The sequence below is a fragment of the Alnus glutinosa genome, chromosome 10, assembly GCF_958979055.1.
Source record: "Alnus glutinosa chromosome 10, dhAlnGlut1.1, whole genome shotgun sequence".
NCBI lineage: Eukaryota > Viridiplantae > Streptophyta > Magnoliopsida > Fagales > Betulaceae > Alnus > Alnus glutinosa.
This window is the reverse complement of record NC_084895.1, coordinates 14,398,676-14,410,452: the sequence shown is the minus strand read 5'-3', so window position 1 is coordinate 14,410,452 and position 11,777 is coordinate 14,398,676. Positions and strand designations below refer to the sequence as shown.

The 11,777-nt window shown below is 35.4% G+C and overlaps 1 protein-coding gene across 1 annotated transcript; it reads left to right on the top strand.

The window, feature by feature from the left end:
- Window positions 1-10,848: 10,848 nt before the first annotated feature.
- LOC133879082 (uncharacterized mitochondrial protein AtMg00810-like) lies at window positions 10,849-11,422 on the top strand. The gene is made up of 2 exons (XM_062317629.1): window positions 10,849-11,203; window positions 11,265-11,422. The coding sequence occupies exons 1-2, from the start codon at window positions 10,849-10,851 to the stop codon at window positions 11,420-11,422; spliced, it is 513 nt and encodes a 170-aa protein (XP_062173613.1).
- Window positions 11,423-11,777: the final 355 nt, after the last annotated feature.

The window sequence follows — 11,777 nt, the reverse complement described above, 5'->3', positions numbered from 1 at the left end:
TCTTTTCCCTTTCATTGACATCATAAACCGAACACACAAGAATACACTGCAATATAATTAAATGCACATAATAGTGAATTAATATAATTCACTAATAATACGTTTTAAGCCTATTCTCATTTCTAATTTCTTAATCCTATTATTATTCCGACATGGTAATAGCATATAAAATTAGTTCAATTACATTTTATTACTAATCCTTTTATGCAGATTTTATTACGGCATTTATCAATGCCTTTAAATATTCATTTATCAAAATAGATCTCGTAATACCCATTTTATAAAAATAGGTATAATAGTTAAAACTCACAATTTTTACAATAAAGTTTCACAACCCAAAATAATAGAACATTTTATTAAAATAATATTAAGGCAAGTGATGTTTCAGTTATTTTAACTGAAATAGTGAGATACCAAAATATGTTTAAGCCAACATATGGCTTATTTTTAATAACTTCGTTAATATAATTAACGGGTTTTATACTTTAAAAACAGGTGGATTTAGAATAACTACATAATTAATTCTTTTATGAAATTGGGCAGAATAACAGCATTAGTATTAATAATGCCTAGAAATACTTTAAAATATTTGGGCAGCGTAACAGTGCTTTAAAATATTCGCTTTTTATTCGGGCATCACAACAGCATGATTTATTATCTAAATACGCCACTTGAAATACCCTGTTAAAACACAATTTAAAACATTAGATACTTAAAATAATAAAAATTGTGAAATCACCAAAATATTAAAACAAAGTTAATAACTTAAAATAATTACATAAAATAAATTAACGCCTTTAATTAGAAACTTACCAAATATCTCAATATAGTAGTTTGAGATATTAAAAAGGACTAACTTTGAATTTATCTTTTCCTTTATATTTTCTTTTTGTCTTATCTCTTTCCTATTCTTATCTTTTAATTTCTTTTTTCTCCTCTTTTCACATGTGTTGATCGAATGAAAAGGTGGAAAGGCTAAAGAAAAGGTTCAGGAGACTTCTTTCTTGTCTTCTTTTGTTTCCTTTCTTAGAGCACTCCCAATGGATTATGTAGTTGCAACTTTAAGCTAAATAGATAACAAAAGTACTAAAAAGAGACTCCATCGGCTTATGTATTCCAACTCTAGAATAGATTTTTCTTAATTCCATAAATAATGCAACTCTACAAGTAGAGTTATACTATTCACTTATCTATTTTTTTCTTTATTCTTTATCTCCACCTTTTGAGCTAACTTTTTTTTCCTTCTTCCCTCCACCACTCCACAGTCTTCCTTTTTTTTTTTTTTTCTTCCTTTATAGTGGAGATTTAAGGGAAAGTGTGTAAAGTAGTAGAGGTATCAAGTGGGACCCATGTGAAAGAAAAATATTATAATGAAAAAAATTAATGAAAAATAATAAAAAATAATATAGAGTTAAGAATAGATAATCGGATGTATAGTGTATTTTAAAACTCATTAGCTAAACTAGATAAAATGGATTTTGATTAGCTATTTTAAATTAAAAAATACATAAGCCATTGGGAGTGCTCTTATTTACCCATTAACACACGCACACGTTTTCAACACACACGGTTTAAACCATTTGCATCACACACACACATTCACACCATTTCAGCACACACAAGTCCTTCTAGAATAAGACAAATGCTACCCTTTTTCTCCTTATTTGCTGCAAACTACCGAGAGAGTTTGGAGGAAGAGAGACTTACCCACGGTGAGGTCCTATTCCCTTGCTGTTCTGGACAAGAGAAACAGAGGGGCTTTTAAGGGAATTTTCTGCAACTATAAAAGGAAGGAGAAGATGGGTTTTTTAGGTTTAAGAGCTGTTGGACCAAGAATCTATTGATGCTATCGATCGAGGGTAGAACAAAGGGGCAAAGGTGCTTCAAACCGAGAGAGAGGGGATGAGTTTAGAGAACTTCTTCTCTATTTTCTGTTACTGAAAATTGAGAGAAGAAGAGAGTATTTGAGAAAAGAGAGAAGACTCTACTTCAAAAAAGCACCAGAATTTTCTGCAGAGAAGTAGAGAAGAAGAAGAGTTGTGCGTGAACTGGGGAAGCTGCATCTCCTTTTAAACACGAACAAAAGGCTAAGATTGGCTTGGGCAAGGTTGATCCAACGGTGGGAGCATCTCCTTGGTAGCAAGTTGGGTGAGTCATGTGGGTGACATACGTGATGAGGAGGAACACAGCACCTAGACATCTATCCTCAACCAACCGATAGTTAGCTTCTAACTTAGGAGCTAATTTCCTAACTTGAGTTATTAAACTAAGCTGGATTGGGCTGGGTAACATGTGGGCTGCCTTATGGACTGGGTTGTGAATGTGTAGGCTGAGTCTCACATGGGTTGGGCTGGGTTTTAAGAGATTGAATTGGGCCCACAAATGTTATATATGAATTTTCGTCCTATTCAAGAGTAGTATTTTTTGCAGGTATTTTTGTACCCTAAACGGAATCCAAAAATTATGAAATTCGGAGAGTAGCTAGAAGACTTCAAGACGAGCGTTTTGGCTTTTGAATCGACCAAAACGGAGTTTGTTTGACCCTATTTCTATTATTCTAAAATTTAAGGTTTGTTTGAACTTTTATTAAATTAAAACTATAAACGCTTCTTAATAAATGAATATTTATTTTCATAAATATTCAGATTTATTTTCATAAATATTCATATTTATTCTTTTGCCTTATTATTAGGTCTTAAATCATATTTTAAGATATTTTATTCAATATCATAAAATTAAAATATCATAAAATACGAGGTATTACATCCCCCCCCCCCCCCCCCTTCTTTTTTATATTTTTATTGAAAATAAAACCAGAAAAACAACACAACATGCTTATGGAGATATGAAAAACCATCTAATCCTAGCATGTAAGGTAAGAACAAACCTGACCTCAAGGTGAGAGGTTTGGAAATACCAAGATATAAAAGCAGCCGCCCGACATGCTTTTTCTATCATCCCCAAACAGTGTCTGCAGAAATTTCTCAAGACAACAAGAGAGAATATGGGAATAGAACAAATATGGTTCCTTAAATAAGATGCAACGCATGAATAAGATATGACAAGATAAACAATGCAATGCAAATGTACCTGACATGCATTAGGATTTAGGAACCAAAATCCTAGGCATGTGTAACCTTACAAACTAGGTGGGTCCACTCCCCCTCGAGGGGTGAGTGTCCTTATCCTTTTTGACCCCATCCTGTCCTCCCTATGGTGATGGTTGATCATCTTTCAATTGTTTTTCCATCCATCTTATCAACGGGCGGTCCTTCATAAGATGAGTCTCTTTTTGGCGTTTGCTGCTTCTCCTCATAGTGCCTTGATTTGTCCTTCTTTGGTAACCAAGATTGTTTTATAGGAACAAATTCTCTGTTGTTGCCGCTGGTGCCTCGAAGCTTGATATCTTGCTAAAGGTCTAGTGCTTGAGGTAATATGTCTTGATAGATCCTTCTGAGCCTAGTGCTGAGGACACCTGGGTCGGATGTGACTGCTTACTCCACAGTGATGGCATAAGGGAGGTTTAGTCCCTGATGAAGGGTGTCTTGATAGCTTCTTCCGACCTTGATGTTGAGGACACCTGGGTCGAATGTGACGGGAGGCTCTTTCTTGGTAGGAGGCTTCTGAGGGGGCTTTGTAATAGCCGGAACTTCTCCTTCCATGACGACCTTTCCTTTATCCACGTAGGCAAGTAGAGGCTCAAGGACTGTGGGCTTGACAAACACAGTCTTTGAAGTAGAGGGGATATCAGAGATAGAAGCTACATACCCGAGTCCGATCTTGTCAATTGGGCACTTCTGAATAGATAGCATATGAGTGAGTTTCTCATCAATGACCCTCTCCAACTAAAGCTGTGTCTACAACAACTTTTCTTCTAGATCCTTGATCTTAAGCAGTAAGGAACTCTTCTCAGTCTGCAGACTGTTCAACTTATGCATATGTTTTTGGCGAATATTTGTTAGCTTCAAGAACTTTATATAGAGGACTTTATAAGCCTCTTTGAGTTCTTCATTGTCTTCATCGCTGCGGTCAAAGCAGTAGGATTGGAAATCCTCCTGGTCTTCATGTGGAGCCACAAAGGCTAGAAATTTCTAATCTTAAGTAAGAGTTTCTTCTTCTTCTTCTGAATCATCACTGAGAGTCGCATTGTAGGTCTTCCCTTTAGCCTGCTTGAGATTTTCATAGTCATCCCGAATATGCCCAAAGCCTAAGCACTCAAAACATCTGGGACCTCTTCGATCCTTCTTCTCAGCTTCTTCTAGCTCAAATTCTTTAGGGGTCTTCTTTAGTCTTTTAGTGAACTTCTTCTTGAATTTATCATTCTTCATCAGTCTCCCGAAGGCCAGCATTGCCACTACATCTTCTTCATTATCAGAGTTTTTCTCCGATGAGACTCTGGCCTTCTTCTTAGAAGATGCCTTGAGGGCAATTGCCTTTGCCTTCTTGACTGGAGGCAGGGAATACTCATAAGTTTGAAGAGATCCCACCAACTCTTCAATCTTCATTTGATATAGATCCTTGCTTTCCTGTGTGATAGTCACCTTTATTCTGAAACGCTCAGGCAAAGATCTTAGAATTTTTCGAATGAGTTTTACATCCGAGACTGACTTCCCTAGACTCACCATCAAGTTTCTCAAGTCGCTGATCACTACAAAAAATTGAGGTTTTAGTAACGTGCAAATTTTCGTGGGTTACTAACATTAGTAACGTGCTAACAATTCGCACGTTATTAAAAACTTTAGTAGCCTGCTAATTTTAACACGTTACTATTTAGTAACGTGCGAAAACTTGCATGTTACTAAATTTGGTACGTTACTAAAGTAGTAACCCTCAAATTTTGCACGTTACTAATCCTCAAATTTTGCACGTTACTACATTAGTAACGTGCAAAATTTAGCATGTTACTATTTAGTAACGTGCGAAAATTTACACGTTACTATTTAGTAACATGTGAAAATTTGCACGTTACTAAATATTATGTCAATATAATTTTTTAAAAAATAATAAAAATTTAAATAATTAGTAGCCTGACTAATTTTGCACGTTACTAAGTTGGTATGATTTTTTTTTAAAAAAATAATTTTAAATTTTAAATAACCAATGAAGTGTCAAATTTAACACCTCACTAAATAATAATGATCTATCATGACCGATCATGATCTACCATAATTGTTCGGGAGATCTATCAATCCTATTGATCTATCATGATTGATCAGATGATTTATCATGATCAATCGGATGATCTATCGATCCTATTAATCTATCATGATCGATTGGATGATCTACCATGATTGATCGGATGATCTATCGATCCTATTGATCTATCGGATGATCTACCATGATTGATCATATGATCTATCGATCCTATTGATCTATCATGATCGATCGGATGATCTATCGATCCTATTGATCTATCATGATCGATCGGATGATCTATCGATCTTATTGATCTATCGTGATCGATCGGATGATCTACCATGATTGGTCGGAAGATCTATCGATCCTATTGATATATGATAATTGATCGGATGATTTATCATGATCAATCGGATGATCTATCATGATTGATCAGATGATTTATCATGAATCATGATTTGATCGGATGATCTACCATGATTGATCGGATGATGCACAATGGTTGATCGGATGATCTATTGATCCTATTGATCTATCATGATCGATTGATCCTATTGATCTATCATGATCGATCCTTTTGATCTATCATAATCGATTGGATGATCTACCATTATTGATCGGATGATCTACCATGATTGATCATATGATCTATCGATTCTATTGATCTATCACGATCGATCGGATGATCTATCGATCCTATGGACCTACCACGATCGATCGGATGATTTATTGATCAATCACGATCGATCGAACGATCGATCGAATGATCTATCGGTTTTATTGATCGATAACGATCGATCGGATGATCTATCGATTTTATTAATAGATCACGATCGATCGGATGATCTATCGATCATATTAATCTATCAGGATCGATCGAATGATCTATCGATCCTATTGATCTGTCAGGATCGATCGGATGATCTATCGATCCTATTGATCAATCACGATCGGATGATCTATCAATCCCATTGATCTATCACGATCGGTCTGATGATCTATCGATTTTATTGATAGATCACAATCGATCGGATGATCTATCGATCATATTGATCTATCACGTTCGATCGGGTGATCTATCAATCCTATTGATCTATCACAATCGATCGGATGATCCATCTATCCTATTGATCTATCACGATTGATCGGGTGTTCTATCACGATCGATCAAATGATCAATCGATCTTATTGATCAATCACAATCGATCGGATGATTTATCGAACCTATTGATCGATTAGGATCGATCCGATGATCTATCGATCATGTTGATCGATTCTAGTGATTATGACGTGTCAAATGTAAAATATTTAAAACATTTATACTAATTAAGTATTAATAACTAATTACTATGTTAGTTTAACATACTATATAAATATTATTATCAACGGATTATAATATAAAAATGTGTTTTTATAATTTTTTTATAAAAAAAAAAAAAAAAAAAAAAAAAAAAAAAAAAAAAAACTGATTAAAAAATTGAAAGCTATGTATATAAAAACAATTTGTATGAATTTTTCTATAAAAAAAAACTGATTAAAAAACACTTTTTAATTTTTTTTTAAAACAATTTGTATTAAAAAAAGTTTTCATAATGTTTTTACAAAAAAAAAAAACAAATTAAAAAAATTGATTACTATATATATTTAATAACGTGCCAAATTTGGCACGTTACTGATGTAATGGGCGCGCAGCAAATTTTTTCGCGGCCAAGTTCACTGCAATTTTTTTTCCCCAAATTTTTAAAATACCCGCCGGTCTAAAATTTGTTTCCCCAAATATTTAAAACTCTCAGTTCTTTGTTTTTGGTTCTCCGTTTGCAGGTAATTCCTCCTCCCAATCTCGGTCCATATCTCGGTTTGCCTTTTCTTTTTTGTTTGTTTTCTTTTCTCCCTCTTTCTTTACACGTTACTAATTTAGTAACGTGCAAAATTTACCACGGTACTAAATATTATGCCAATATGATTTTTAAAAAAATATACATAATTTTAAATATTTAGTAACGTGGCAAATTTTGCACGTTATTAAATTAGTAACGTGTAAAATTTATCACGTTACTAAATATTATGTCAATATATTTTTTTAAAAAATAATATAATTATATATAATTAGAGGCATGGTAAATTTTTCACGTTACTAAATTAATAAGGTGGTATATTCTCCACGTTACTAAATTTTGAACGCGCACTCCTTTTTATTTCCTCAATTTTGCGCGGCATTGTTTTTTTCACTAAAATTAAAACTCCCGCCCTTTTTTTACTATCCCTCTTCTTTTCTCCCTTTTTTTTTTTTTAATATTTATTTTTCTCTCCTTTTCCGGAATCTTCCACGCACGCCCATTCCTTTTCTTCTTTCCTCTTTTCTTTCTTCTTCCCTTCTCTTTGTTCTCACGCACAGCAGCTGCTCCCATTCCCCTTTTTCCTTCCTTTTCTTCATTCTCCTTCCTTTTTTTTGTTTTATTCGTTTCTTTCTTCTTCTTTTTTTTTTTTTTTTTTTTTTTTTTTTTCTTTTTTTGCTTTCCTCTTCCACTTTCACGCATCCCTCTTCTCTTCCTTATTCTATTCTTTTCTGTTTCTTCTTTTGTCCTACCCAAGTGTAAAACGGAGAGAGAGGGGAAATTAGAAAGAGGGATTTTAGAGAGAGATCAGAGATGGGGAGGGACCGAGAGAAACCCGTGAGTTTGAGAGTGAGACCCGAGGGCCAGAGATGACCCAATCGACCCATCGAACCCCAAGAGGAACCGAAGAAGACCCGATACTTCGGTGGATCGCCGAATGACGTGATTTCCGGTGAGTCGTCGCCGGTGAAGTCAGAGGAGGTGCGATTTCCGATGGGTTTCTCAGAAATTCTCAAGGCTAATTTCTTGTAATTTATTGAATTTAATTTTATTGCAAAATCTATGGTATTTTCTGTGTTGATGATTTGCTACTGATAAATACTAAGGTATTTTAAATAGTTTCTTCAATTTACTTGGGGTTAAGATTGCTAATTTATGTTAGATTATTATTGATGATATTTTGATTAGTGGTTCTACTGATTGATTTTTGTTGGACCGTCTATGGGTATTTGTCAGCCATGTCCTCTGTTTGTGGATATTCTGGGCGATGTTGTATTTTGGTAAGTTATGGGTATGCTATGTTGTTTGGGTGTTTAGCCGATCAGATGTGTTGGGTTGCTGATGATTTTTGGTTGTATTTTTTTTTTTTTTTTAAGAGGGATTCTTGGTTGTATTGATGTTAAAATTTGCAAAGCTCGACGTTTTGGAAAGACGATCATCTGAGCGGGGAAGATCTGGCGACCAGTAGCGGCAGATTGAGCTACCGGTTCAAGAGATCGATCGGGTCCCGTCGGAAACTGTTATTGACCTCCGGAGTATCGCCGAGCGGATGGTCTCCGCCGGTTACCTATGGAATATTGCAAATAATAATTTTTTTAAAAATTTTTTTTACATAATTTTAGTAACGTGTGAACACACGTTACTATAATTTTTTTATTTTTTTTTTCTTTTTATAAATTAGTAACGTGTTTTTTTTTTTTTCAAAAAAAATTTCATTAAATAATTTTAGTAATGTCTAAAAGTGTTGGACGTTACTAAAGTTAGTAACGTGTTAATTTTAATACATTACTAATTTAGTAATGTGCAAAAGTTTGCATGTTAGTAAAATTAGTGACATGCAACACTTTTAAGTGTTATTAAATATTTAGTAACGTACAAAATTTTGCGCGTTACTAAATAGTAACGTGGAAACAATTTCCACGTTACTAAAATGATATTACTAACTGAGGGATTAGGAACGTGAGAATCACGCCACTGATTTTACGTTACTATAGTTTACTAACGTGCAAAAGGCTTTTGCACGTTAGTAAACCCAGGTTACTAAAACCAAGAATTTTTGTAGTGGATCTTAGTGTAAAACTCCTCAAATGTCTCATCTTCAAGCATCTTAATTTCTTCAAATCTAGAAATCAACATCTGCAGCTTGGCAGATTTTACAAGTTTTGTGCCCTCATATGTTGTTTCTAAGATTAGCCATGCTTCGTGAGCGGATTCATAATTTCAAATTCTTGCGAATTCAGATGGTAAAAGTGCTTGACATATAGCATGGAGGGCTTTATCATTGGATAGTCTCACGCTAGTTTGAACAACTGTGAGTTCGTCAGTTGTATCCTCTGGTTTAATCCAACTAGATTCAACAATCTTTCAAACATCAATAGATTTTAAAAAGAAGCACATTTGAGCTTTTCAATAGCTATAATTTGTGCCATCAAAGGCAAGAATAGAATTAAGATTTTGAGACATAATAAAAATAAAATAGAAGTCAAAAAGATCACACTCAAGAAATTAGTTTAAACAGAGTGTACCAAGCTTTGATACCAATTGAAAAATAGAATGGCTTCTAATTTACCGTGTGTGTGTGATTAAGTGTGCAATAAAATATTAAATGGGAAATTTAAAGGAGACAAATATTTTGTTGACGAAGTGAAAACTCAATTAAGAGAAAAATGACTCCGGGGCAGCTAAACTCAGGAATTCCACTATTCAGAAGACAAAGCAAGTAACAAAGTAGTAATACTCATATACCCCGATGCAGTGATCGTACCTTGCACTCTAACACATACCTATATGTGAACGCTTCCCAACCAAGTCTCCTACTTGAAGGGGTCTTCAATAGATTCCGTAACCTTAGGGCTTCTCCCTAAGATAGACTTTATACGATCAAGAACCACACACCGGCAACGCTTAGAGAGCTAGCAAATCTTCAAAATTTCCACCTAAACACCCTCTTTAAGTTGAGAATTCAATACCAAATTTTGTAAATAATACATGCCTAGAGACCTCTATTTATAGGCTTAACAAGTCTTAATACAATACTAATTTGGAGTCTCTGGACACGCGTCTGGACGGAAACAAAAGGACATCCGGACGGTTACTATGAACCGCCTTCCATAAAGCGCTTCACGTGTTTCCATATTAAAGCAGCGTTAGGACAGTGGTGCACTAGCATTCGGACGGTTGCAAGCTGTCTTCCCAATCGATTTAGGTAAAGGAAAACCTAGATTCTTCTACAACACTATGTGGCATCCGGACGGTGTTTCCCTTCGTTCGGGCGGATGCATGCTGAAGCAATGTTCTGAATCTTCTCAAACACAAATGGGCGTCTGGACTTTGCAATGGGCCGTCTAGGGATCCGACTTTTGCTGAGTGTAAACTGCGCAAAATTTTTTTGGAACTCTGAAATTGCCTTCTTGAAGCTTGTGATGCAGAAACTTAGGCTCTTTCAATATTTCTAAAAATGTTAAAGACTCTAAAATAATATGGTATCCCTATTAAAATGGCAATCTTACAAGATAGTGTTTTTGTCAACAGAATATAGCCAATAAAATTAACAGCATGTCATGTTGGATTCAGGCTCTATCAGATGGATGATAAAAGTGCCTTCCTAAATGGCATCCTCCAAGAAGTCTATGTAGAACAGCCCAAGGGTTTTTAAAACAAGCTGAAGAAGGCCTTGTATGGTCTCAAGCAAGCTCTTCGTGCATGGTATGATCGTTTTACTACTTATCTCTTGGCTCGAGGATTTATAAGAGGTCATGTTGACTGAACTCTATTCATTCGGAACCAAGGTGAGCACAAGCTTATTGTTCAAATATATGTAGATGATATCATCTTTGGGGCCACCGTTGACTCTCAAGCTCACAAATTTTCTAAAGAGATGAAGCAAGAGTTTGAGATGAGAATGATTGGAGAGCTCACTTACTTTCTGGGTCTTCAAGTCAAACAATCCCCTGAAGGGATTTTTATCTCTCAATCCAAGTATGCCAAAGACTCGGTCAAGAGGTTTGGTCTAGATGGAAAGAGTCATGCTCACACTCCTATGAGTACAAGTGTGAAAATCAGTGCTAATGTCACAAGGAAAAGTGTGGACTCCCCTCTTTATCGGAGCATGATTGGGAGTTTATTGTACCTCACAGCAAGCGAGCCTGATATTGCCTTCAGCATAGGTGTTTGTGCTCGCTTTCAAGCTAATCCAAGGAATCTCATCTCACTACTGTCAAATGCATCATTAGGTATGTAAATGACTATTAATCATAGGCTCTGGTATTCTAGAGAAAAATCTAGTGCTTGCAGGTTATTCTAATGCAGATTTGGTTGGTAATGCAAATGATAGAAAAAGCACATCGGACGGTTGCTTTTATGTTTGCACCAATCTGGTGGCATGGCTGAGTAAGAAACAGTCTTTTCTTTCTCCATCCACTGCCGAGGTAGAATACGTTGCCCGCCGGTAGCTGTTGCACTCAGTTGCTCTAGATGAAGCAACTTATCTCAAATTATTGCTTTGCACAAGATACCACGTAAGTTCATTGTGACAATACTAGTGCCATTAATATCTCCAAGAATCCGTTTTAGCATTCTCGGACCAAGCACATAGACATCCGACATCAGTTCATTCGTGATCTTATTGAGTCCTGAGTAGTATCTCTTTCTTTTGTGTCCATTGACAACCAACTGACTGATATCCTTACCAAAACTCTCGATGGTAGTGGGTTTGAATTTCTTAGGAAAATCATTGGTGTTTGTAACATGTCCTAGACATGTCCTCATACATGCTAGGATTAGACATTAGTGTGCTCTTTAGTCTTT

What these genes read in the sequence shown, in the direction of transcription:
- LOC133879082 (XM_062317629.1), top strand. Translation starts at nt 10,849, where the DNA reads ATGAAGCAAGAGTTTGAGATGAGAATGATTGGAGAGCTCACTTACTTT. An exon ending in ACTGTCAAATGCATCATTAG is followed by an intron (nt 11,204 to 11,264) that starts GTATGTAAATGA and finishes TAGTGCTTGCAG; the next exon opens with GTTATTCTAATGCAGATTTG.